The 27,506-nt window shown below is 56.9% G+C and overlaps 1 protein-coding gene across 1 annotated transcript; it reads left to right on the forward strand.

The window, feature by feature from the left end:
* Positions 1 to 1,688: 1,688 nt before the first annotated feature.
* LOC137319576 (mitochondrial import receptor subunit TOM40B-like) lies at positions 1,689 to 24,188 on the forward strand (the record flags this gene model as incomplete). Its single annotated transcript, XM_067981671.1, has 8 exons — positions 1,689 to 1,853; positions 5,868 to 5,935; positions 8,876 to 8,965; positions 12,127 to 12,228; positions 16,352 to 16,457; positions 16,583 to 16,709; positions 21,402 to 21,477; positions 24,101 to 24,188. Coding segments are annotated over exons 1-8 (739 nt in total), but the record flags the coding sequence as incomplete, so codon positions are not given.
* Positions 24,189 to 27,506: the final 3,318 nt, after the last annotated feature.

Below are 27,506 nucleotides of genomic sequence, written 5' to 3' on the forward strand. Positions count from 1 at the left end.
AACTGTACAGGGTGCTGGTGAGACCACACCTGGAGTACTGCGGACAGTTCTGGTGCCCTTATTTAAGGAAGGACACACTTGCATTGGAGGCAGTTCAGAGAAGGTTCACCCGGTTGATTCCGGGTATGGAAGGGTTGTCTTACGAGGAAAGATTGAACAGGTTGGGTCTATACTCATTGGAGTTTAGAAGAATGAGAGGAGATCTTATTGAAACATACAAGATTCTGAGGGGACTCGATAGGGTCGATGCTGAGAGGATGTTACCCCTCATGGGGGAATCTGAAACGAGGGGGCATAGACTCAGAATAAGGGGTCGCCCGTTTAAGACGGAAACGAGGAGGAATTTCTTCTCCCAGAGGGTCGTGAATCTTTGCAATTCTTTACCCCAAAAAAGCTGTGGAGGCCGAGTCATTGAATACACTCGAGGCCGAGTTAGACCAATTTTTGATCAGCGAGGGAGTCAATGGATACGGGGAAAGTGGAGTTGAGGTAAAAATCAGATCAGCCATGATCTCATTGAATGGCGGAGGAGGCTCGACGGCCCGAGTGGCCTCCTCCTGCTCCTATTTCTTATGGCTGCGATGCCCTCCCGGTTAAATAGTCAGCCCATACTGGCCCCCTTCGATACGTTGAGCGAGACGGACGGGGTGCGGGGGGGTTTGTGCAGAGACGAAGTGGAAATCTCAGCAAGAGAGAACTCGGGGAGGTTGGTGGGGTGGGGGTGGTGGGTAAAGGGGAGGGGGGGGGGGGGTGGCGGTTTCCCTTTAATTGGTATTTTCCATCCCCGGACCGAAATTATTGAAAAGTCGGATTAAAAGAGGGGGTAAAAGCACCTGGTTAATTCCTCCCTTTCTCCAGGATGAAATGAAATCCTTTTCTCTCCCCCCATCCCAAAAAAAATAAACCCCACCCTCGCTTTAAATGCAACTTGTCCCAGTTGTTGGGAGAGGGAGCTGTGCGTCTGACGTCAGCGCGCACAGCCCCCGGGCGGGCCTCTGTGACGTCAACGCGCGCAGCACGTCGCGGAGTGAGGGGCATTCCCTCCAAGCCGTGGGGAAAACCGCTTGCCCCGCAGAGCAAGATGGCGGCGGGGCGGGGCAAGGAGGGAAGGACGACTGACGTCATCGCGCCGCGATAGAGAGAAGGGAGGGGGCGGGGCGTGACTGACATCAACGCCCCGCGGAGCTGCGTGGCACCGGCTTGCCCCGCAGAGCAAAATGGCGGCGGGGCGGGGCGTCTGACGTCATCGCGCCGCGAAGGGAGTGCGGCGATCGAGAGAGGAGGGGGGCGGGGCGTCCGACGTCACCGATTGAAGCCCGTTGGGGAGCCGATGACGTCAGCCCACCCCCAACTCAACGTCTGACGTCAGCTCGTCGGGCAGCTGCGGGGCACCGGCTTGCCCCGCAGAGCAAGATGGCGGCGGCGGAATGGGCGGGGCGTCTGACGTCATCGCGCCGCGAAGGGAGCGCGGAGATGGAGAGGCGAGGAGGGGGCGGGGCGTCTGACGTCACCTATAGAGGGCGGCTGTTGACGTCATGCGCTCCGCGCAGCAGCGGGGCACCGGCTTGCCCCGCAGAGCAAGATGGCGGCGGCCGGCGGGCGGCGGTTGGCGGTCCCGCGCGGCTGAAGGGGGGAGGGCCGCCCGGCCGGCCGGTTGAAGCCACCCGATCGCACGGAGAGAAGGAGATCGGGCCGACGCTCCCTCCCTCCCTCCCTCCCTCCCTCGCTCGCTTACCGACAGGAGAAGGAAGCGGCTTACCTCCTCCCTCCGATGGGGAACCGGGCGGCGGCCGAGCGGCGGCGGCGGCTGCACAACCCCGGCAGCTTCGAGCGGCTCCACCGCAAGTGCAAAGGTCAGCAGGCGGGGTGGGGGGGGGCTGAGGGGGGAGAGAGCTGTCAATCAGAGGGGGAGAGGGCGGGGCCTGAGGGTGGGTGACAATCAGAGGGGGCGGGGCCCGAGGGTGGGTGACAATCAGAGGGGGCGGGGCCCGAGGGTGGGTGACAATCAGAGGGGGCGGGGCCCGAGGGAGGGTGACAATGAGAGGGGGCGGGGCCCGAGGGAGGGTGACAATCAGAGGGGGCGGGGCCCGAGGGAGGGTGACAATCAGAGGGGGCGGGGCCCGAGGGAGGGTGACAATCAGAGGGGGCGGGGCCCGAGGGAGGGTGACAATCAGAGGGGGCGGGGCCCGAGGGAGGGTGACAATCAGAGGGGGCGGGGCCCGAGGGAGGGTGACAATCAGAGGGGGCGGGGCCCGAGGGAGGGTGACAATGAGAGGGGGCGGGGCCCGAGGGAGGGTGACAATCAGAGGGGGCGGGGCCCGAGGGAGGGTGACAATCAGAGGGGGCGGGGCCCGAGGGAGGGTGACAGAGAGGGGGCGGGGCCCGAGGGAGGGTGACAATCAGAGGGGGCGGGGCCCGAGGGAGGGTGACAATGAGAGGGGGCGGGGCCCGAGGGAGGGTGACAATCAGAGGGGGCGGGGCCCGAGGGAGGGTGACAATCAGAGGGGGCGGGGCCCGAGGGTGGGTGACAATCAGAGGGGGCGGGGCCCGAGGGTGGGTGACAATGAGAGGGGGCGGGGACCGAGGGTGGGTGACAATCAGAGGGGGCGGGGCCCGAGGGAGGGTGACAATCAGAGGGGGCGGGGCCCGAGGGTGGGTGACAATCAGAGGGGGCGGGGCCCGAGGGAGGGTGACAATCAGAGGGGGCGGGGCCCGAGGGTGGGTGACAATCAGAGGGGGCGGGGCCCGAGGGAGTGTGACAATCAGAGGGGGCGGGGCCCGAGGGAGGGTGACAATCAGAGGGGGCGGGGCCCGAGGGTGGGTGACAATCAGAGGGGGCGGGGCCCGAGGGAGGGTGACAATGAGGGGGCGGGGCCCGAGGGAGGGTGACAATCAGAGGGGGCGGGGCCCGAGGGAGGGTGACAATCAGAGAGGGCGGGGCCCGAGGGAGGGTGACAATCAGAGGGGGCGGGGCCCGAGGGAGGGTGACAATCAGAGGGGTCGGGGCCCGAGGGAGGGTGACAATCAGAGGGGGCGGGGCCCGAGGGAGGGTGACAATCAGAGGGGGCGGGGCCCGAGGGAGGGTGACCATCAGAGGGGGCGGGGCCCGAGGGAGGGTGACAATCAGAGGGGGCGGGGTCCGAGGGAGGGTGACAATCAGAGGGGGCGGGGTCCGAGGGAGGGTGACAATCAGAGGGGGCGGGGCCCGAGGGAGGGTGACCATCAGAGGGGGCGGGATCCGAGGGAGGGTGACAATGAGAGGGGGCGGGGCCCGAGGGAGGGTGACAATCGGGGCGGGGCCCGAGGGAGTGTCACCATCAGAGGGGGCGGGGTCCGAGGGAGGGTGACAATCAGGGGGCGGGGCCCGAGGGAGAGGAACAATGAGAGGGGGCGGGGTCCGAGGGAGGGTGACAATCGGGGCGGGGCCCGAGGGAGTGTCACCATCAGAGGGGGCGGGGCCCGAGGGAGGGTGACAATCAGAGGGGGCGGGGCCCGAGGGAGGGTGACAATGAGAGGGGGCGGGGCCCGAGGGAGGGTGACAATGAGAGGGGGCGGGGCCCGAGGGAGGGTGACAATGAGAGGGGGCGGGGTCCGAGGGAGGGTGACAATCAGGGGGCGGGGCCCGAGGGAGGGTGACCATCAGAGGGGGCGGGATCCGAGGGAGGGTGACAATCGGGGCGGGGCCCGAGGGAGTGTCACCATCAGAGGGGGCGGGGTCCGAGGGAGGGTGACAATCAGGGGGCGGGGCCCGAGGGAGAGGAACAATGAGAGGGGGCGGGGTCCGAGGGAGGGTGACAATCGGGGCGGGGCCCGAGGGAGTGTCACCATCAGAGGGAGCGGGGCCCGAGGGAGGGTGACAATCAGAGGGGGCGGGGCCCGAGGGAGAGGAACAATGAGAGGGGGCGGGGTCCGAGGGAGGGTGACAATCAGGGGGCGGGGCCCGAGGGAGGGTGACAATCAGAGGGGGCGGGGCCCGAGGGAGAGGAACAATCAGAGGGGGCGGGGCCCGAGGGAGGGTGACAATCAGGGGGCGGGGCCCGAGGGAGGGTGACAATCAGAGGGGGCGGGGCCAGAGGGAGGGTGACAATCAGAGGGGGCGGGGCCAGAGGGAGGGTGACAATCAGAGGGGGCGGGGCCCGAGGGAGGGTGACAATCAGAGGGGGCAGGGCCCGAGGGAGGGTGACAATCAGAGGGGGCGGGGCCCGAGGGTGGGTGACAATCAGAGGGGGCGGGGCCCGAGGGAGGGTGACAATCAGAGGGGGCGGGGCCCGAGGGAGGGTGACAATCAGAGGGGGCGGGGCCCGAGGGAGAGGAACAATCAGAGGGGGCGGGGCCCGAGGGAGGGTGACAATCAGGGGGCGGGGCCCGAGGGAGGGTGACAATCAGAGGGGGCGGGGCCCGAGGGAGGGTGACAATCAGAGGGGGCGGGGCCTGAGGGAGGGTGACAATCAGAGGGGGCAGGGCCCGAGGGTGGGTGACAATCAGAGGGGGCGGGGCCCGAGGGTGGGTGACAATCAGAGGGGGCGGGGCCCGAGGGAGGGTGACAATCAGAGGGCGGGGCCCGAGGGAGGGTGACAATGAGAGGGGGCGGGGCCCGAGGGAGGGTGACCATGAGAGGGGGCGGGGCCCGAGGGAGGGTGACCATCAGAGGGGGCGGGGCCCGAGGGAGTGTGACAGAGGAGGGCGGGGCCTGAGGGAGTGTGACAGAGGAGGGCGGGGCCTGAGGGAGTGTGACAGGGGGCGGGGCGTGAGGGAGTGTGACAGAGGGGGCGGTGCCTGAGGGAGTGTGTCAGAGGAGGGCGGGGCCTGAGGGAGTGTGACAGAGGAGGGCGGGGCCTGGGGGAGTGTGTCAGAGGGGGGGCGGGGTCTGAGGGAGTGTGACAGAGGGGGGCGGGGCCTGAGGGAGGGTGACAGAGGGGGCGGGGCCCGAGGGAGGGTGACAGAGGAAGGCGGGGCCTGAGGGAGTGTGACAGGAGGGCGGGGCCTGAGACAGAGGGGGCGGGGCCTGAGGGAGGGTGACAGAGGGGGCGGGGCCCGAGGGAGGGTGACAGAGGAAGGCGGGGCCTGAGGGAGTGTGACAGGAGGGCGGGGCCTGAGTCAGAGGGGGCGGGGCCTGGGGGAGTGTGACAGGAGGGCGGGGCCTGGGGGAGTGTGAGGGGGGCGGGGCCTGAGGGAGGATCACAATCAGAGAGGGGGGGCCAGAGGGAGCCTGTCAATTAGTGGGGGTGGAGCCAAGCTGGGAAAAGGGCGGGGCCGTCACTCCCGCGCCCCGGGGGGCGACCGTCACTCCCGCGCCCCGGGGGGCGACCGTCACGCCCGCGCCCCGGGGGGCGACCGTCACTCCCGCGCCCCGGCGGGCGACCGTCACTCCCGCGCCCCGGGGGGCGACCGTCACTCCCGCGCCCCGGCGGGCGACCGTCACTCCCGCGCCCCGGGGGGCGACCGTCACTCCCGCGCCCCGGGGGGCGACCGTCACTCCCGCGCCCCGGCGGGCGACCGTCACTCCCGCGCCCCGGGGGGCGACCGTCACTCCCGCGCCCCGGGGGGCGACCGTCACTCCCGCGCCCCGGGGGGCGACCGTCACTCCCGCGCCCCGGCGGGCGACCGTCACTCCCGCGCCCCGGCGGGCGACCGTCACTCCCGCGCCCCGGCGGGCGACCGTCACTCCCGCGCCCCGGCGGGCGACCGTCACTCCCGCGCCCCGGCGGGCGTCCGTCACTCCCGCGCCCCGGCGGGCGACCGTCACTCCCGCGCCCCGGCGGGCGACCGTCACTCCCGCGCCCCGGCGGGCGACCGTCACTCCCGCGCCCCGGGGGTCTGACTGTATCTCCACTGATGTTAATGCCGAAATTTACTTGTTCCTGCAGATGTTTTCCCTCAACAAATCGAAGGAGTCAAACTGATTATCAACAAAAACCTCAGCCGTCATTTTCAGGTAATCCCTCCACACTGTCCCATCAAACACTCCCAGGGCAGGTACAGGGTTAGATACAGAGTAAAGCTCCCTCCACACTGTCCCATCAAACACTCCCAGGGGCAGGTACAGGGTTAGATACAGAGTAAAGCTCCCTCTACACTGTCCCATCAAACACTCCCAGGGCAGGTACAGGGTGAGATACAGAGTAAAGCTCCCTCTACACTGTCCCATCAAACACTCCCAGGGCAGGTACAGGGTTAGATACAGAGTAAAGCTCTCTCTACACTGTCCCATCAAACACTCCCAGGGCAGGTACAGGGTTAGATACTGAGTAAAGCTCCCTCCACACTGTCCCGTCAAACACTCCCAGGGCAGGTACAGGGTTAGATACAGAGTAAAGCTCCCTCCACACTGTCCCGTCAAACACTCCCAGGGCAGGTACAGGGTTAGATACAGAGTAAAGCTCCCTCTACACTGTCCCGTCAAACACTCCCAGGGCAGGTACAGGGTTAGATACAGAGTAAAGCTCCCTCGACACTGTCCCATCAAACACTCCCAGGGCATGTACAGGGTTAGATACAGAGTAAAGCTCCCTCTACACTGTCCCATCAAACACTCCCAGGGCAGGTACAGGGTTAGATACAGAGTAAAGCTCCCTCGACACTGTCCCGTCAAACACTCCCAGGGCAGGTACAGGGTTAGATACAGAGTAAAGCTCCCTCTACACTGTCCCATCAAACACTCCCAGGGCAGGTACAGGGTTAGATACAGAGTAAAGCTCCCTCGACACTGTCCCATCAAACACTCCCAGGGCAGGTACAGGGTTAGATACAGAGTAATGCTCCCTCGACACTGTCCCATCAAACACTCCCAGGTCAGGTACAGGGTTAGATACAGAGTAAAGCTCCCTCGACACTGTCCCATCAAACACTCCCAGGTCAGGTACAGGGTTAGATACAGAGTAAAGCTCCCTCTACACTGTCCCATCAAACACTCCCAGGGCAGGTACAGGGTTAGATACAGAGTAATGCTCCCTCGACACTGTCCCATCAAACACTCCCAGGTCAGGTACAGGGTTAGATACAGAGTAAAGCTCCCTCTACACTGTCCCATCAAACACTCCCAGGGCAGGTACAGGGTTAGATACAGAGTAAAGCTCCCTCGACACTGTCCCATCAAACACTCCCAGGGCAGGTACAGGGTTAGATATAGAGTAAAGCTCACTCTGCACTGTCCCGTCAAACACTCCCAGGGCAGATACAGGGTTAGATACAGAGTAAAGCTCCCTCTACACTGTCCCGTCAAACACTCCCAGGGGCAGGTACAGGGTTAGATACAGAGTAAAGCTCCCTCGACACTGTCCCGTCAAACACTCCCAGGGCAGGTACAGGGTTAGATACAGATTAAAGCTCCCTCTACACTGTCCCGTCAAACACTCCCAGGGGCAGGTACAGGGTTAGATACAGAGTAAAGCTCCCTCGACACTGTCCCATCAAACACTCCCAGGGCAGATACAGGGTTAGATACAGAGTAAAGCTCCCTCGACACTGTCCCGTCAAACACTCCCAGGGCAGGTACAGGGTTAGATACAGAGTAAAGCTCCCTCCACACTGTCCCATCAAACACTCCCAGGGCAGGTACAGGGTTAGATACAGAGTAAAGCTCCCTCTACACTGTCCCATCAAACACTCCCAGGGCAGGTACAGGGTTAGATACAGAGTAAAGCTCCCTCGACACTGTCCCATCAAACACTCCCAGGGCAGGTACAGGGTTAGATACAGAGTAATGCTCCCTCGACACTGTCCCATCAAACACTCCCAGGTCAGGTACAGGGTTAGATACAGAGTAAAGCTCCCTCGACACTGTCCCATCAAACACTCCCAGGTCAGGTACAGGGTTAGATACAGAGTAAAGCTCCCTCTACACTGTCCCATCAAACACTCCCAGGGCAGGTACAGGGTTAGATACAGAGTAATGCTCCCTCGACACTGTCCCATCAAACACTCCCAGGTCAGGTACAGGGTTAGATACAGAGTAAAGCTCCCTCTACACTGTCCCATCAAACACTCCCAGGGCAGGTACAGGGTTAGATACAGAGTAAAGCTCCCTCGACACTGTCCCATCAAACACTCCCAGGGCAGGTGCAGGGTTAGATATAGAGTAAAGCTCACTCTGCACTGTCCCGTCAAACACTCCCAGGGCAGATACAGGGTTAGATACAGAGTAAAGCTCCCTCTACACTGTCCCGTCAAACACTCCCAGGGCAGATACAGGGTTAGATTCAGAGTAAAGCTCCCTCTACACTGTCCCATCAAACACTCCCAGGGTCAGGTACAGGGTTAGATACAGAGTAAAGCTCCCTCGACACTGTCCCATCAAACACTCCCAGGGCAGGTACAGGGTTAGATACAGAGTAAAGCTCCCTCTACACTGTCCCATCAAACACTCCCAGGGTCAGGTACAGGGTTAGATACAGAGTAAAGCTCCCTCGACACTGTCCCATCAAACACTCCCAGGGCAGGTACAGGGTTAGATATAGAGTAAAGCTCACTCTGCACTGTCCCGTCAAACACTCCCAGGGCAGATACAGGGTTAGATACAGAGTAAAGCTCCCTCTACACTGTCCCGTCAAACACTCCCAGGGCAGATACAGGGTTAGATACAGAGTAAAGCTCCCTCTACACTGTCCCATCAAACACTCCCAGGGCAGATACAGGGTTAGATACAGAGTAAAGCTCCCTCTACACTGTCCCATCAAACACTCCCAGGGTCAGGTACAGGGTTAGATTCAGAGTAAAGCTCCCTCTACACTGTCCCATCAAACACTCCCAGGGTCAGGTACAGGGTTAGATACAGAGTAAAGCTCCATTTGGAGGCCACCTTGAATGACCCTCAGTTTGTTCTTGGAGTTGAGTTTGATCTTTGAACTGGCTGGACATCTCTCTTTCCCTCCCTCAGGCGGCCCACACAATCCACATGAGCCCGGTGTCCCCTCATTATCACTTCAACACCACCTACACAGGATCGCAGCAGGCCAGCAGCAACGAGGTAGGTTATAACCACGCCCATCGCGGACGGACGGCCCTGGAGGAGAGGCTGGGGGTGTCACATCGTGCGGTGCCGTCTGTCCTGCGTGTTGCTTTGGTCCCATGTCTGGAGTAGATCCAACACCTGTGCTTTCTTCCATCTCTCTCTCTTCGTCCCTCTCCCTCCCTCCGTCTCTTTGTCTCTCTCTCTCCCTCTCTTTTTCTCCCAGTCACTCACTCGCTCGCTTTCCCTCCGTCTCCCTCCCTCTCCGTCACATTTTCTCTCTCTCCGCCTCTCACTCTGTCTCTCCCCCTCTCACGATTTCCTTCCCTGCCTCTGTCCCTGTCCCTCTCCCTCCGTCTCTCTCCCTCACTCCATCTCTTGTCTCTCTCCCTCTCTTTTTCTCTCAGTCACTCAATCGCTTTCCCTCCGTCTCCCTCTGTGAGTCGGAAGGATTTTGGTCCATTGGGATTGTGTGCAGTGGGAGTGAACGGGAAGGGGTTTGGTCCATTGGGATTGTGTACAGTGGGAGTGAATGGGAAGGGGTTTGGTCCATTGGGATTGTGTACAGTGGGAGTGAATGGGAAGGGGTTTGGTCCATTGGGATTGTGTGCAGTGGGAGTGAACGGGAAGGGGTTTGGTCCATTGGGATTGTGTACAGTGGGAGTGAACGGGAAGGGGTTTGATACATTGGGATTGTGTTCAGTGGGAGTGAATGGGAAGGGGTTTGATCCATTGGGATTGTGTACAGTGGGAGTGAATGGGAAGGGGTTTGGTCCATTGGGATTGTGTACAGTGGGAGTGAATGGGAAGGGGTTTGGTCCATTGGGATTGTGTACAGTGGGAGGGAATGGGAAGGGGTTTGATCCATTTGGATTGTGTACAGTGGGAGTGAATGGGAAGGGGTTTGGTCCATTGGGATTGTGTACAGTGGGAGGGAATGGGAAGGGGTTTGGTCCATTGGGATTGTGTACAGTGGGAGTGAATGGGAAGTGGTTTGATCCATTGGGATTGTGTACAGTGGGAGTGAATGGGAAGGTGTTTGGTCCATTGGGATTGTGTACAGTGGGAGTGAATGGGAAGGGGTTTGGTCCATTGGGATTGTGTACAGTGGGAGTGAACGGGAAGGGGTTTCATCCATTTGGATTGTGTACAGTGGGAGTGAACGGGAAGGGGTTTGCTCCATTGGGATTGTGTACAGTGGGAGTGAATGGGAAGGGGTTTGCTCCATTGGGATTGTGTACAGTGGGAGTGAACGGGAAGGGGTTTGCTCCATTGGGATTGTGTACAGTGAGAGTGAACGGGAAGGGGTTTGGTCCATTTGGATTGTGTACAGTGGGAGTGAACGGGAAGGGGTTTGGTCCATTGGGATTGTGTACAGTGGGAGTGAATGGGAAGGGGTTTGGTCCATTGGGATTGTGTACAGTGGGAGTGAATGGGAAGGGGTTTGGTCCATTGGGATTGTGTACAGTGGGAGTGAACGGGAAGGGGTTTGGTCCATTGGGATTGTGTACAGTGGGAGTGAACGGGAAGGGGTTTGGTCCATTGGGATTGTGTACAGTGGGAGTGAATGGGAAGGGGTTTGATCCATTGGGATTGTGTACAGTGGGAGGGAATGGGAAGGGGTTTGGTCCATTGGGATTGTGTACAGTGGGAGTGAACGGGAAGGGGGTTTGGTCCATTGGGACTGTGGACAGTGGGAGGGAATGGGAAGGGGTTTGGACCCATTGGGATTGTGTACAGTGGGAGTGAATGGGAAGGGGTTTGGTCCATTGGGATTGTGTACAGTGAGAGTGAATGGGAAGGGGTTTGGTCCATTGGGATTGTGTACAGTGGGAGTGAATGGGAAGGGGTTTGGTCCATTTGGAGTGTGTACAGTGGGAGTGAACGGGAAGGGGTTTGGTCCATTGGGATTGTGTACAGTGGGAGTGAACGGGAAGGGGTTTGGTCCCATTGGGATTGTGTACAGTGGGAGTGAACGGGAAGGGGTTTGGTCCCATTGGGATTGTGTACAGTGGGAGTGAACGGGAAGTGGTTTGGTCCCATTGGGATTGTGTACAGTGGGAGTGAATGGGAAGGGGTTTGGTCCATTGGGATTGTGTACAGTGGGAGTGAATGGGAAGGGGTTTGGTCCATTGGGATTGTGTGCAGTGGGAGTGAACGGGAAGGGGTTTGGTCCATCGGGATTGCGTGCAGTGGGAGTGAACGGGAAGGGGTTTGATCCATTGGGATTGTGTACAGTGGGAGTGAACGGGAAGGGGTTTGGTCCATTGGGATTGTGTACAGTGGGAGTGAACGGGAAGGGGTTTGGTCCCATTGGGATTGCGTGCAGTGGGAGTGAACGGGAAGGGGTTTGGTCCATTGGGATTCCGTACAGTGGGAGTGATCGGGAAGGGGTTTGGTCCATTGGGATTGTGTACAGTGGGAGTGAATGGGAAGGGGTTTGGTCCCATTGTGATTGTGTACAGTGGGAGTGAATGGGAAGGGGTTTGGTCCATTGGGATTGTGTACAGTGGGAGTGAATGGGAAGGGGTTTGGTCCATTGGGATTGTGCACAGTGGGAGTGAATGGGAAGGGATTTGGTCCCATTGGGATTGCGTACAGTGGGAGTGAACGGGAAGGGGTTTGGTCCATTGGGATTGTGCACAGTGGGAGTGAATGGGAAGGGGTTTGGTCCCATTGGGATTGCGTACAGTGGGAGTGAACGGGAAGGGGTTTGGTCCATTGGGATTGTGCACAGTGGGAGTGAATGGGAAGGGGTTTGGTCCCATTGGGATTGCATACAGTGGGAGTGAACGGGAAGGGGTTTGGTCCATTGGGATTGTGCACAGTGGGAGTGAATGGGAAGGGGTTTGGTCCCATTGGGATTGTGCACAGTGGGAGTGAATGGGAAGGGGTTTGGTCCCATTGGGATTGTGCACAGTGGGAGTGAATGGGAAGGGGTTTGGTCCATTGGGATTGTGCACAGTGGGAGTGAATGGGAAGGGGTTTGGTCCATTGGGATTGTGCACAGTGGGAGTGAATGGGAAGGGGTTTGGTCCATTGGGATTGTGCACAGTGGGAGTGAATGGGAAGGGGTTTGGTCCCATTGGGATTGCGTGCAGTGGGAGTGAACGGGAAGGGGTTTGGTCCATCGAGATTTCGCGGGACGATAACCGAATCTTTTGCATCCCTGACTGCAGAACTTTCCGTTGTTATTCGGGGAAATGGACAGTATGGGAAGTCTGAACGCCCATTGCGTTGTTCTGGTCGCAGACAGAATTCGTGCCAAAGCAGCGTTCCAGGTGGGTCCGCGTCTCGGGAAGGGTCACACCGGGATTGAGAAGTCGCCTCAGGCCGTCACATCGAGTCATGCACCGCAGATGGAGGCCATTACGCCCTTCGTGCCTCTGCTGGCCCTTCGAAAGAGCTCTCCAATCGGTCTCACACTCCCCCGCCCCCCCCCCGCTCTTTCCCCCTGTAAATTTTCCCCCTTCGAGTCTTTCTCCAATTCCCCCTTTTGAAAGTTATTATTGAATCTGCCTCCACCTCCCTTTCAGGCAGCGAATTCCAGATCAGAACGACTCGCTGCGTAAAATAATCTCTCCCCATCTCCCCCCTCTGGCTCTTCTCCCGTTCCCCTTCAATCCGTGTCCTCTGGTCACCGACCCTCCTGCCCACTGGGAATCAGTTTCTCCTTATTGACTCTCTCAAAACCCTTCCTGATCTCGATCGCCTCGATCAAATCTCCCCCGCGACCGTCTCTGTTCCCAGGAGAACGACCCCCAGCTTCTCCAGTCTCTCCCCGTAACCGAGGTCCCTCATCCCTGGAACCATTCCAGTAAATCTCTCCTCTGCACCCTCTCTCAGGCCGTCACATCTTTCCCCCAAAGTGCGGTGCCCTGATCCGGACTGAATCCTCCAGTCGTGGCCCAACCAGTGTTTTATAAAAGGTTCATCATGACTTCCTTGCTTTTGGACTCTGTGCCTCTATTTATAAAGCCCGGGGTCCCGTCTGCTTTTTTAACCACTTTCTCAACCTGCCCTGCCCACCTTCGATGATTTGTGTCCCTCCACCCCCAGGTCTCTCTGTTCCTGCGCCCCCTTTAAAATTGGACCCTTTAGTTTACATCAAGTGACCAGTCTCACCCATCACCCACTGTGCTCGCTGGACCGACATTGGTTCCCAGTCCGGGAACACCTCAATTTTGAAATTCTCATCCTTCTTTTCAAACCCCCTCCATGGACTTCGTTGCCCCCCCCTCCTCCGAGATCTCTGAAACCCTCCTCCAGCCTCTCCGACCCTCCCAGATCTCTGTAACCCTCCTCCAGCCTCTCCGACCCTCCCAGATCTCTGTAACCTCCTCCAACCCTCCCAGATCTCTGTAACCTCCTCCAGCCTCTCTAACCCTCCCAGATCTCTGTAACCTCCTCCAGCCTCTCTAACCCTCCCAGATCTCTGTAACCCTCCTCCAGCCCCTCCGACCCTCCCAGATCTCTGTAACCTCCTCAAGCCCCTCCGACCCTCCCAGATCTCTGTAACCTCCTCCAGCCCCTCCAACCCTCCCAGATCTCTGTAACCTCCTCCAGCCCCTCCAACCCTCCCAGATCTCTGTAACCTCCTCTAGACCCTCCAACCCTCCCAGATCTCTGTAACCCTCTTCCAGCCCCTCCGACCCTCCCAGATCTCTGTAACCTCCTCCAGCCCCTCCGACTCTCCCAGATCTCTGTAACCTCCTCCAGCCCCTCCGACCCTCCCAGATCTCTGTAACCTCCTCCAGCCCCTCCGACCCTCCAAGATCTCTGTAACCTCCTCCAGCCCCTCCGACCCACCCAGATCTCTGTAACCCCCTCCGACCCTCCCAGATCTCTGTAACCTCCTCCAGCCCCTCCCACCCCTCCCAGATCTCTGTAACCTCCTCCAGCCCCTCCGACCCTCCCAGATCTCTGTAACCCTCCTCCAGCCCCTCCAACCCTCCCAGATCTCTGCAACCCCCTCCAGCCCCTCCAACCCTCCCAGATCTCTGTAACCCTCCCCCAGCCCCTCCGACCCTCCCAGTTCTCTGTAACCCTCCTCCAGCCCCTCTGACCCTCCCAGATCTCTGTAACCCTCCCAGATCTCTGTAACCTCCTCCAGCCCCTCCGACCCTCCAGATCTCTGTAACCTCCTCCAGTCCCCTCCGACCCTCCCAGATCTCTGTAACCTCCTCCAGCCCCTCCGACCCTCCCAGATCTCTGTAACCCTCCTCCAGCCCCTCCAACCCTCCCAGTTCTCTGTAACCCTCCTCCAGCCCCTCCAACCCTCCAAGATCTCTGTAACCTCCTCCGACCCTCCCAGATCACTGTAACCTCCTCCAGCCCCTCAGACCCTCCCAGATCTCTGTAACCTCCTCCAGCCCCTCCAGATCTCTGTAACCCTCCTCCAGACCTTCCGACCCTCCCAGATCTCTGTAACCTCCTCCAGCCCCTCCCAGATCTCTGTAACCCTCCTCCAGACCTTCCGACCCTCCCAGATCTCTGTAACCTCCTCCAGCCCCTCTGACCCTTCCAGATCTCTGTAACCTCCTCCGACCCTCCCAGATCTCTGTAACCCTCCTCCAGCCCCTCCGACCCTCCCAGATCTCTGTAACCCTCCTCCAGCCCCTCCGACCCTCCCAGATCTCTGTAACCCTCCTCCAGCCCCTCCGACCCTCCCAGTTCTCTGTAACCCTCCTCCAGCCCCTCCGACCCTCCCAGATCTCTGTAACCCTCCTCCAACCTCCTCCGACCCTCCCAGATCTCTCCAACCTCCTCCGACCCTCCCAGATCTCTGCGCTCCTCCAATTCTGGCCTCTTGCCCATCTCCCCCGATTCCCATCGCTCCACCATTGGCGGCCGTGCCTTCAGCTGCCTGGGGCCTCTGTGCTCTGGAATTCCCTCCCTAAACCTCTCCGCCTCTCTCTCTCCTCCTCCTTTAAGACTCTCCTTAAACCCTCCCTCTTTGACCGAGCTTTTGGTCACCTGTCCGAATATCTCCTCACGTGGCTCGAGGTCTGATTTAGGCTCCTGTGAAGAACCTCAGGACATCCCAGAAAAACTCTTCACGGCCAATGACGGACTTCCTGAAGTGCGCTCACTGTTGTAATGTGGGAAACGAGGCAGCCAATTTGCGCACAGCAAGATCCCACAAACAGCGATGTGATAAATGACCCAGATCATCTGTTTTTTTTGTTCAGTGATGTTGTTCGAGGGATAAATATGGGGGCCCAGGACCCCGGGGAGAACTCCCCTCCTCCCTGCTCTTCATCCAATAGTGGCCGTGGGATCTTTCACATCCACCCGAGAGGGGGGCAGACGGGGACCCTCCGTTTATTGAAATGACAGAATCTTTTCCAGCCAGTTGAGGGGAGTCGGTGTGTACCCCAGGGAGAGTTAGCACCTTCAGAAAATGAGGGGAGGGGAGGGAGTTGGAAGGGAGAGGATCGGAGGGGATGGGGACGGAGGGGAGGGGAAGGAAATCGGAGAAGGGGAATCGGAGGAGAGGGGGGACAGAGGGGGAGGAGGACGGGAGGGGGAGAGGGGTACGTGGCGGGGGGAATCGCAGAGGGAGGGGGGGGGAATCGCAGAGGGAGGGGGGGGAATCGCAGAGGGAGGGGGGGGAATCGCAGAGGGAGGGGGGGATATCGCAGAGGGAGGGGGGGGAATCGCAGAGGGAGGGGGGGGAATCGCAGAGGGAGGGGGGGGAATCGCAGAGGGAGGGGGGGGATATCGCAGAGGGAGGGGGGGGAATCGCAGAGGGAGGGGGGGGAATCGCAGAGGGAGGGGGGGGGAAATCGCAGAGGGAGGGGGGGGAATCGCAGAGGGGAGGGGGGGGGAATCGCAGAGGGAGGGGGGATAAGAGAGGGAGGGGGAATCGGAGGAGAGGGTGGCCAGAGGGGGAGGAGGACCTGAGGGGGAGGGGGGTACATGGCGGGGGGATCGGAGAGGGAGGGGGATAAGAGAGGGGGGGGAGATAAGAGGGGGGGGGAGGGATAAGAGAGGGAGGGGGGATAAGAGAGGGAGGGGGGATAAGAGAGGGTGGGGGGATAAGAGAGGGAGGGGGAATCGGAGGAGAGGGTGGCCAGAGGGGGAGGAGGACCTTAGGGGGAGGGGGGTACATGGCGGGGGGGATCGGAGAGGGGGCGGGGGATAGGGGGCGGGGGATAAGAGGGGGGGAATAAGAGGGGGGGGGGAGATAAGAGGGGGGAGGGGGGGAGATAAGAGAGAGGGGGACCGCAGAGGGAGAGGGGAATCGGTGGGGAGCGGGATCGCGGAGGGAGGGGGATTGGAGAGGGGGGGGGGGGAAATCGGAGGGGAGGGGGTCCGAGGTGGGGGAGGGGGGGGCGGGGGGGGGGGGGGAAGGCGGACCGGAGGGGAGGGAAATAAACCCCTTTCTCTTCCCTTCCGCAGACGCAGCAGGAGAACTTCCTGACCTGGCAGTTCGACTCGGAATATCGAGGCGACTCCTTCACCGCGACCTTTACCCTCGGGAACCCGGACGTCATCAACGAATCAGGTCAGGCCCGCGACCTTTCACCCCCCTTCGACCCCCGGGGTTCAGAGCTCGGTTGGGGGTGGGGGGGGCGACAGAAAGCAGATTCTTCCCGTGCGACTTTTTTTTTTTGCCTTTTGCGCCCTCAGTGATTTTGGTCGCCCACTTCCTGCAAAGCGTCACCCGGAACCTCGTGCTTGGCGGTGAGATGGTTTATCACAGGCGGCCGACCGAGGAGGGAGCCATTTTAACCTTGGCAGGGATGTACGCGAGTAAGTCTGACAGTGAGGGGTGTGTCAGAGTGTTACAGCGAGGGGGTGTGGGGTATATCAGTGTTACAGCGAGGGGGTGTGGGATATATCAGTGTTACAGTGAGGGGGTGTGGGGTATATCAGTGTTACAGCGAGGGGGTGTGGGGTATATCAGTGTTACAGTGAGGGGGTGTGGGTTATATCAGTGTTACAGCGAGGGGGTGTGGGGTATATCAGTGTTACAGTGAGGGGGTGTGGGGTATATCAGTGTTACAGTGAGGGGGTGTGGGGTATATCAGTGTTACAGTGAGGGGGTGTGGGGTATATCAGTGTAACAGTGAGGGGGTGTGGGGTATATCAGTGTTACAGCGAGGGGTGTGGGATATATCAGTGTTACAGCGAGGGGTGTGGGATATATCAGTGTTACAGTGAGGGGTGTGGGTTATATCAGTGTTACAGTGAGGGGTGTGGGTTATATCAGTGTTACAGTGAGGGGTGTGGGATATATCAGTGTTACAGTGAGGGGGTGTGGGGTATATCAGTGTTACAGTGAGGGGTGTGGGTTATATCAGTGTTACAGTGAGGGGGTGTGGGTTATATCAGTGTTACAGTGAGGGGTGTGGGTTATATCAGTGTTACAGTGAGGGGGTGTGGGATATATCAGTGTTACAGTGAGGGGTGTGGGTTATATCAGTGTTACAGTGAGGGGTGTGGGATATATCAGTGTTACAGTGAGGGGTGTGGGTGATATCAGTGTTACAGTGAGGGGTGTGGGTTATATCAGTGTTACAGTGAGGGGGCGTGGGTTATATCAGTGTTACAGTGAGGGGTGTGGGATATATCAGTGTTACAGCGAGGGGGTGTGGGGTATATCAGTGTTACAGTGAGGGGGTGTGGGGTATATCAGTGGTTACAGTGAGGGGGTGTGGGGTATATCAGTGTAACAGTGAGGGGGTGTGGGGTATATCAGTGTTACAGCGAGGGGTGTGGGATATATCAGTGTTACAGCGAGGGGTGTGGGATATATCAGTGTTACAGTGAGGGGTGTGGGTTATATCAGTGTTACAGTGAGGGGTGTGGGTTATATCAGTGTTACAGTGAGGGGTGTGGGATATATCAGTGTTACAGTGAGGGGGTGTGGGGTATATCAGTGTTACAGTGAGGGGTGTGGGTTATATCAGTGTTACAGTGAGGGGGTGTGGGTTATATCAGTGTTACAGTGAGGGGTGTGGGTTATATCAGTGTTACAGTGAGGGGTGTGGGATATATCAGTGTTACAGTGAGGGGTGTGGGTTATATCAGTGTTACAGTGAGGGGTGTGGGATATATCAGTGTTACAGTGAGGGGTGTGGGTGATATCAGTGTTACAGTGAGGGGTGTGGGTTATATCAGTGTTACAGTGAGGGGGCGTGGGTTATATCAGTGTTACAGTGAGGGGGTGTGGGGTATATCAGTGTTACAGTGAGGTGTGTGGGGTATATCAGTGTTACAGTGAGGGGTGTGGGTTATATCAGTGTTACAGTGAGGGGTGTGGGGTATATCAGTGTTACAGTGAGGGGGTGTGGGTTATATCAGTGTTACAGTGAGGGGTGTGGGGTATATCAGAGTGTTACAGTGAGGGGTGTGGGATATATCAGTGTTACAGTGAGGGGTGTGGGTTATATCAGTGTTACAGTGAGGGGGTGTGGGTTATATCAGTGTTACAGTGAGGGGTGTGGGATATATCAGTGTTACAGTGAGGGGTGTGGGTTATATCAGTGTTACAGTGAGGGGGTGTGGGTTATATCAGTGTTACAGTGAGGGGTGTGGGTTATATCAGAGTGTTACAGTGAGGGGTGTGGGTTATATCAGTGTTACAGTGAGGGGTGTGGGATATATCAGTGTTACAGTGAGGGGTGTGGGTTATATCAGTGTTACAGTGAGGGGTGTGGGATATATCAGTGTTACAGTGAGGGGTGTGGGTGATATCAGTGTTACAGTGAGGGGTGTGGGTTATATCAGTGTTACAGTGAGGGGGCGTGGGTTATATCAGTGTTACAGTGAGGGGGTGAGGGGTATATCAGTGTTACAGTGAGGCGTGTGGGGTATATCAGTGTTACAGTGAGGGGTGTGGGTTATATCAGTGTTACAGTGAGGGGGTGTGGGGTATATCAGTGTTACAGTGGGGGGTGTGGGTTATATCAGTGTTACAGTGAGGGGTGTGGGGTATATCAGAGTGTTACAGTGAGGGGTGTGGATATATCAGTGTTACAGTGAGGGGTGTGGGTTATATCAGTGTTACAGTGAGGGGGGTGTGGGTTATATCAGTGTTACAGTGAGGGGTGTGGGATATATCAGTGTTACAGTGAGGGGTGTGGGTTATATCAGTGTTACAGTGAGGGGGTGTGGGTTATATCAGTGTTACAGTGAGGGGTGTGGGTTATATCAGTGTTACGGTGAGGGGTGTGGGATATATCAGTGTTACAGTGAGGGGTGTGGGGTATATCAGTGTTACAGCGAGGGGGTGTGGGATATATCAGTGTTACAGTGAGGGGTGTGGGATATATCAGTGTTACAGCGAGGGGGTGTGGGGTATATCAGTGTTACAGTGAGGGGTGTGGGATATATCAGTGTTACAGCGAGGGGGTGTGGGATATATCAGTGTTACAGTGAGGGGTGTGGGATATATCAGTGTTACAGTGAGGGGTGTGGGATATATCAGTGTTACAGTGAGGGGTGTGGGGTATATCAGTGTTACAGTGAGAGGGTGTGGGTTATATCAGTGTTACAGTGAGGGGTGTGGGTTATATCAGTGTTACAGTGAGGGTTGTGGGATATATCAGTGTTACAGTGAGGGGGTGTGGGTTATATCAGTGTTACAGTGAGGGGTGTGGGTTATATCAGTGTTACAGTGAGGGGGTGTGGGTTATATCAGTGTTACAGTGAGGGGTGTGGGATATATCAGTGTTACAGTGAGGGGTGTGGGTTATATCAGTGTTACAGTGAGGGGTGTGGGTTATATCAGTGTTACAGTGAGGGGTGTGGGATATATCAGTGTTACAGTGAGAGCTGTGGGGTATATCAGTGTTACAGTGAGGGGTGTGGGATATATCAGTGTTACAGTGAGGGGGTGTGGGATATATCAGTGTTACAGTGAGCGGTGTGGGATATATCAGTGTTACAGTGAGGGGTGTGGGATATATCAGTGTTACAGTGAGGGGGTGTGGGTTATATCAGTGTTACAGTGAGGGGTGTGGGATATATCAGTGTTACAGTGAGGGGTGTGGGATATATCAGTGTTACAGTGAGGGGTGTGGGATATATCAGTGTTACAGCGAGGGGGTGTGGGGTATATCAGTGTTACAGTGAGGGGGTGTGGGATATATCAGTGTTACAGCGAGGGGGTGTGGGATATATCAGTGTTACAGTGAGGGGTGTGGGATATATCAGTGTTACAGTGAGGGGTGTGGGATATATCAGTGTTACAGTGAGGGGTGTGGGTTATATCAGTGTTACAGTGAGAGGGTGTGGGTTATATCAGTGTTACAGTGAGGGGTGTGGGTTATATCAGTGTTACAGTGAGGATTGTGGGATATATCAGTGTTACAGTGAGGGGGTGTGGGATATATCAGTGTTACAGTGAGGGGGTGTGGGTTATATCAGTGTTACAGTGAGGGGTGTGGGTTATATCAGTGTTACAGTGAGGGGGTGTGGGTTATATCAGTGTTACAGTGAGGGGTGTGGGTTATATCAGTGTTACAGTGAGGGGTGTGGGTTATATGAGTGTTACAGCGAGGGGGTGTGGGGTATATCAGTGTTACAGTGAGGGGTGTGGGTTATATCAGTGTTACAGTGAGGGGTGTGGGATATATCAGTGTTACAGTGAGAGCTGTGGGGTATATCAGTGTTACAGTGAGGGGTGTGGGATATATCAGTGTTACAGTGAGGGGGTGTGGGATATATCAGTGTTACAGTGAGGGGTGTGGGTTATATCAGTGTTACAGTGAGGGGTGTGGGTTATATCAGTGTTACAGTGAGGGGTGTGGGTTATATCAGTGTTACAGTGAGGGGTGTGGGATATATCAGTGTTACAGTGAGGGGTGTGGGTTATATCAGTGTTACAGTGAGGGGTGTGGGATATATCAGTGTTACAGTGAGGGGGTGTGGGATATATCAGTGTTACAGTGAGGGGGTGTGGGATATATCAGTGTTACAGTGAGGGGTGTGGGGTATATCAGTGTTACAGTGAGGGGTGTGGGTTATATCAGTGTTACAGTGAGGGGTGTGGGATATATCAGTGTTACAGTGAGGGGTGTGGGTTATATCAGTGTTACAGTGAGGGGTGTGGGATATATCAGTGTTACAGTGAGGGGTGTGGGATATATCAGTGTTACGGTGAGGGGTGTGGGTTATATCAGTGTTACAGTGAGGGGTGTGGGTTATATCAGTGTTTCAGTGAGGGGTGTGGGATATCAGTGTTACAGTGAGGGGTGTGGGATATATCAGTGTTACAGTGAGGGGTGTGGGTTATATCAGTGTTGCAGTGAGGGGTTTGGGTTATATCAGTGTTACAGTGAGGGGTGTGGGTTATATCTGTGTTACAGTGAGGGGTGTGGGATATATCAGTGTTACAGTGAGGGGTGTGGGATATATCAGTGTTAATGTGAGGGGTGTGGGTTATATCTGTGAGGGGTGTGGGTTATATCGACAGTCTGTTAACTATCTCTTTGTCACCCAGCCTCCAGTGGATCAGCACCCTGAATATTGGTCGGGGCGGAGTCCATGGAAGTTACTACCATCAAGCTAACGACCAGGTGAGCCGGCCTGGCTATTCAGCCAAGGGTTGCGTCACGGTCGACTCCGATTCTGGCCTCACTTCCCCCCCGCCCCGCCCCAGCCGACCCCTGACAAACTCCGGTCTCCAGACACCGACTCCATCCCCCTCCCCCTGGCCACTGTCCGAAGCTGGACCGGGGCCTTGGCATCCTCGGCGTCCGATTTGACCCTGAGGTGACCTTCCGACCGCACATCGGCTCCGTCGCCAAGACCGCCTGCTTCCACCTGGCGTAAAATCGCCCGTCTCCCCCCGAAACCCTCGTCCGCCTCCTTTGTCACCTCCGGACTCCGCTGTTCCCAACGCTCTCCCACCTTTGCGGGCTCAGTAACCATCAGCTCATCTGGAGCTCTGCTGGCCTCCCTCCGTATCCCAACTCGCACCCAGTCCCATTCACCCCCTGTGCTCGCTGTAACCCTCCTCCAGCCCCTCCGACCCTCCAGATCTCTGTAACCCTCCTCCAGCCCCTCCGACCCTCCCAGATCTCTGTAACCTCCTCCAGCCCCTCCGACCCTCCCAGATCTCTGTAACCCTCCTCCAGCCCCTCCGACCCTCCCAGATCTCTGTAACCCTCCTCCAGCCCCTCTCCGACCCTCCCAGATCTCTGTATCCTCCTCCAGCCCCTCCGACCCTCCCAGATCTCTGTAAACTCCTCCAGCCCCTCCGACCCTCCCAGATCTCTGTAACCTCCTCCAGCCCCTCCGACCCTCCCAGATCTCTGTAACCTCCTCCAGCCCCTTCCACCCTCCCAGATCTCTGTAACCCTCCTCCAGCCCCTCCGACCCTCCCAGATCTCTGTAACCCTCCGCCAGCCCCTCCGACCCTCCCAGATCTCTGTATCCTCCTCCAGCCGCTCCCACCCTCCCAGATCTCTGTAACCCTCCTCCAGCCCCTCCGACCCTCCCAGATCTCTGTAAACTCCTCCAGCCCCTCCGACCCTCCCAGATCACTGTAACCTCCTCCAGCCCCTCCGACCCTCCCAGATCTCTGTAACCTCCTCCAGCCCCTTCCACCCTCCCAGATCTCTGTAACCTCCTCCAGCCCCTCCGACCCTCCCAGATCTCTGTAACCTCCTCCAGCCCCTCCGACCCTCCCAGATCTCTGTAACCTCCTCCAGCCCCTCCGACCCGCCCAGATCTCTGTAACCCTCCTCCAGCCCCTCCCACCCTCCCAGATCTCTGTAACCCTCCTCCAGCCCCTCCGACCCTCCCAGATCTCTGTAACCCTCTTCCAGCCCCTCCCACCCTCCCAGATCTCTGTATCCTCCTCCAGCCCCTCTGACCCTCCCAGATCTCTGTAACCCTCCTCCAGCCCCTCCGACCCTCCCAGATCTCTGTAACCCTCCTCCAGCCCCTCCGACCCTCCCAGATCTCTGTAACCTCCTCCAGCCCCTCCGACCCTCCCAGATCTCTGTAACCCTCCTCCAGCCCCTCCGACCCTCCCAGATCTCTAACCTCCTCCAGCCCCACCGACCCTCCCAGATCTCTGTAACCTCCTCCAGCCCCTCCGACCCTCCTAGATCTCTGTAACCTCCTCCAGCCCCTCCGACCCTCCCAGATCTCTGTAACCTCCTCCAGCCCCTCCGACCCTCCCAGATCTCTGTAACCCTCCTCCAGCCCCTCCCACCCTCCCAGATCTCTGTAACCCTCCTCCAGCCCCTCCGACCCTCCCAGATCTCTGTAACCCTCCTCCAGCCCCTCCCACCCTCCCAGATCTCTGTAACCCTCCTCCAGCCCCTCCGACCCACCCAGATCTCTGTAACCTCCTCCAGCCCCTCCCCGATCTCTGTGACCTCCTCCAGCCCCTCCGACCTTCCCAGATCTCTGTCACCCTCCTCCAGCCCCTCCGACCCTCCCAGATCTCTGTAACCTCCTCCAGCCCCTCCGACCCTCCCAGATCTCTGTAACCTCCTCCAGCCCCTCCGACCCTCCCAGATCTCTGTAACCCTCCTCCAGCCCCTCCGACCCTCCCAGATCTCTGTAACCCTCCTCCAGCCCCTCCCACCTCCCAGATCTCTGTAACCTCCTCCAGCCCCCTCCGACCCTCCCAGATCTCTGTAACCCTCCTCCAACCCCTCCGACCCTCCCAGATCTCTGTAACCTCCTCCAGCCCCTCCGACCCTCCCAGATCTCTGTAAACTCCTCCAGCCCTCCGACCCTCCCAGATCTCTGTAACCTCCTCCAGCCCCTTCGACCCTCCCAGATCTCTGTAACCCTCCTCCAGCCCCTCCCACCCTCCCACCCTCCCAGATCTCTGTAACCCGCCTCCAGCCCCTCCGACCCTCCCAGATCTCTGTAACCTCCTCCGACCCTCCGACCCTCCCAGATCTCTGTAACCCTCCTCCAGCCCCTCCGACCCTCCCAGATCCCTGTAACATCGTATCAGGAGCAGAACTCCCACAGTCCATAATCTGTCCCTCTGTCTGTGTCTCCTCCACCCCCACCCTCTTTCCCTTCCTATCTCTCTCCCGGTCGCACTCCCATTGTATCCAGTCCGCACTCTTTCTCCGTACTCACCTTTCGCCTCATTCTTGCAAATTTTCCGTTTCGAGTCCGTCACTGATCGACCCAGGATAAAGATCAATCTCATTTCTTCACCTTCAGAGACCCCTTCCTGCGAAACACAGGGGAGAAGAGGTTATCAGTGAGGTACAAAGTCGAGGCACGATCCAAGTCTGTAACTCACTCCCGGGTATCTGTTATTCTATATATAAACCCCCCGAACCCCTCGATTAGATTCCAGTCTGTAACTCACTCCCGGGTATCTGTTATTCTATATATAAACCCCCCGAACCCCCTCGATTAGATTCCAGTCTGTAACTCACTCCCGGGTATCTGTTATTCTATATATAAACCCCCCGAACCCCTCGATTAGATTCCAGTCTGGAGCTCACTCCCAGGTATCTGTTATTCTATATATAAACCCCCCGAACCCCTCGATTAGATTCCAGTCTGTAACTCACTCCCGGGTATCTGTTATTCTATATATAAACCCCCCGAACCCCTCGATTAGATTCCAGTCTGTAACTCACTCCCGGGTATCTGTTATTCTATATATAAACCCCCCGAACCCCTCGATTAGATTCCAGTCTGTAACTCACTCCCGGGTATCTGTTATTCTATATATAAACCCCCCGAACCCCTCGATTAGATTCCAGTCTGTAACTCACTCCCGGGTATCTGTTATTCTATATATAAACCCCCCCCGAACCCCTCGATTAGATTCCAGTCTGTAACTCACTCCCGGGTATCTGTTATTCTATATATAAACCCCCCGAACCCCTCGATTAGATTCCAGTCTGTAACTCACTCCCCGGGTATCTGTTATTCTAGAAATAAACCCCCCGAACCCCTCGATGAGATTCCAGTCTGTAACTCACTCCCGGGTATCTGTTATTCGATATTTTAACCCCCTGAACCCCTCGATTGGATTCCAGTCTGCAACTCACTCCCGGGTATCTGTTATTCTAGAAATAAACCCCCCGAACCCCTCGATTAGATTCCAGTCTGTAACTCACTCCCGGGTATCTGTTATTCTATATATAAACCCCCGAACCCCTCGATTAGATTCCAGTCTGTAACTCACTCCCAGGTATCTGTTATTCTATACATAAACCCCCCCCCGAACCCCTCGATTAGATTCCAGTCTGTAACTCACTCCCGGGTATCTGTTATTCTAAATATAAACCCCCTCGATTAGATTCCAGTCTGTAACTCACTCCCGGGTATCTGTTATTCTATATATAAACCCCCCGAACCCCTCGATTAGATTCCAGTCTGTAACTCACTCCAGGGTATCTGTTATTCCATACATAAACCCCCCCCGAACCCCTCGATTAGATTCCAGTCTGTAACTCACTCCCGGGTATCTGTTATTCTATATATAAACCCCCCCGAACCCCTCGATTAGATTCCAGTCTGTAACTCACTCCCGGGTATCTGTTATTCTATACATAAACCCCCCCCCGAACCCCTCGATTAGATTCCAGTCTGTAACTCACTCCCGGGTATCTGTTATTCTGTATATAAACCCCCCGAACCCCTCGATTAGATTCCAGTCTGTAACTCACTCCCGGGTATCTGTTATTCTATATATAAACCCCCCCGAACCCCTCGATTAGATTCCAGTCTGTAACTCACTCCCGGGTATCTGTTATTCTCTATATAAACCCCCTGAACACCTCGATTAGATTCCAGTCTGTAACTCACTCCCGGGTATCTGTTATTCTATATATAAACCCCCTGAACACCTCGATTAGATTCCAGTCTGTAACTCACTCCCGGGTATCTGTTATTCTATATAAAACCCCCCGAACCCCTCGATTAGATTCCAGTCTGTAACTCACTCCCGGGTATCTGTTATTCTATATATAAACCCCCGAACCCCTCGATTAGATTCCAGTCTGTAACTCACTCCCGGGTATCTGTTATTCTATATATAAACCCCCCGAACCCCTCGATTAGATTCCAGTCTGTAACTCACTCCCGGGTATCTGTTATTCTGTATATAAACCCCCCGAACCCCTCGATTAGATTCCAGTCTGTAACTCACTCCCGGGTATCCGTTATTCTATATATAAACCCCCCGAACCCCTCGATTAGATTCCAGTCTGTAACTCACTCCCGGGTATCTGTTATTCTATATATAAACCCCCCGAACCCCTCGATTAGATTCCAGTCTGTAACTCACTCCCGGGTATCCGTTATTCTATATATAAACCCCCCGAACCCCTCGATTAGATTCCAGTCTGTAACTCACTCCCGGGTATCTGTTATTCTATATATAAACCCCCCGAACCCCTCGATTAGATTCCAGTCTTTAACTCACTCCCGGGTATCTGTTATTCTACATGTAAACCCTCGAGTTACATGGAGTCTGCACCACAGAAACAGGCCATTCGGCCCCTCTGGTCTATCCCGGTGTTATGCTCCCCACGAGCCTCCTCCCTCCCTACTCCATCTCCCCCCTATCACCATCTCCTCCGATTCCTTTCTCCCTCACGTGTTTATCGAGCTTTCCCCTTAAATCCATCTCCGTTATTCCCCATAACTACTCCTTGTGGGAGCGAGTTCCACATTCTCACCGCTCTCTGGGGAAAGAAGTTTCTCCTGAATTCCCGATTGGATTTATTAGTGACTCTCTTATATTTATAGCCCCCTGGTTCTGGTCTCCCCCCACAAGTGGAAACATCATCTCTCCGTCTACCCGATCGAACACACCCTTTCATTATCTTCAAGACCTCTATCAGGTCACCCCTCAATCTTCTCTTTTCTAGAGAAAAGACCCCCAGCCTGTTCAGTCTTTCCTGATAGTTATAACCTCTCAATTCCAGTATCATCCTTGTGAATCTTTTTTGCACCTTCTCCACTGCCTCTATGTCCTTTTTATAATATGGAGACCAGAAATGTGCACAGTGCTCCAAGTGTGATCCAACCAAGGTATATGGAGACCAGAACTGTGCACAGTGCTCCAAGTGTGGTCTAACCAGGTTTCTGGAGACCAGAACTGTGCACAGTGCTCCAAGTGTGGTCTAACCCAGGTATATGGAGACCAGAACTGTGCCAGTGCTCCGAGTGTGGTCTAACCCAGGTATATGGAGACCAGAACTGTGCACAGTGCTCCAAGTGTGGTCTAACCCAGGTATATGGAGACCAGAACTGTGCACAGTGCTCCGAGTGCGGTCTAACCCAGGTATATGGAGACCAGAACTGTGCACAGTGCTCCGAGTGTGGTCTAACCCAGGTATATGGAGACCAGAACTGTGCACAGTGCTCCGAGTGTGGTCTAACCCAGGGTATATGGAGACCAGAACTGTGCACAGTGCTCCAAGTGTGGTCTAACCCAGGTATACGGAGACCAGAACTGTGCACAGTGCTCCGAGTGTGGTCTAACCCAGGTATATGGAGTCCAGAAATTTCCCCAATTTCCCCTTTTGAAAATTATTATTGAATCTGCCTCCACCTCCCTTTCAGGCAGCGAATTCCAGATCAGAACGACTCGCTGCGTAAA

The sequence above is a fragment of the Heptranchias perlo genome, unplaced genomic scaffold (genome assembly GCF_035084215.1).
Source record: "Heptranchias perlo isolate sHepPer1 unplaced genomic scaffold, sHepPer1.hap1 HAP1_SCAFFOLD_863, whole genome shotgun sequence".
Lineage (NCBI taxonomy): Eukaryota > Metazoa > Chordata > Chondrichthyes > Hexanchiformes > Hexanchidae > Heptranchias > Heptranchias perlo.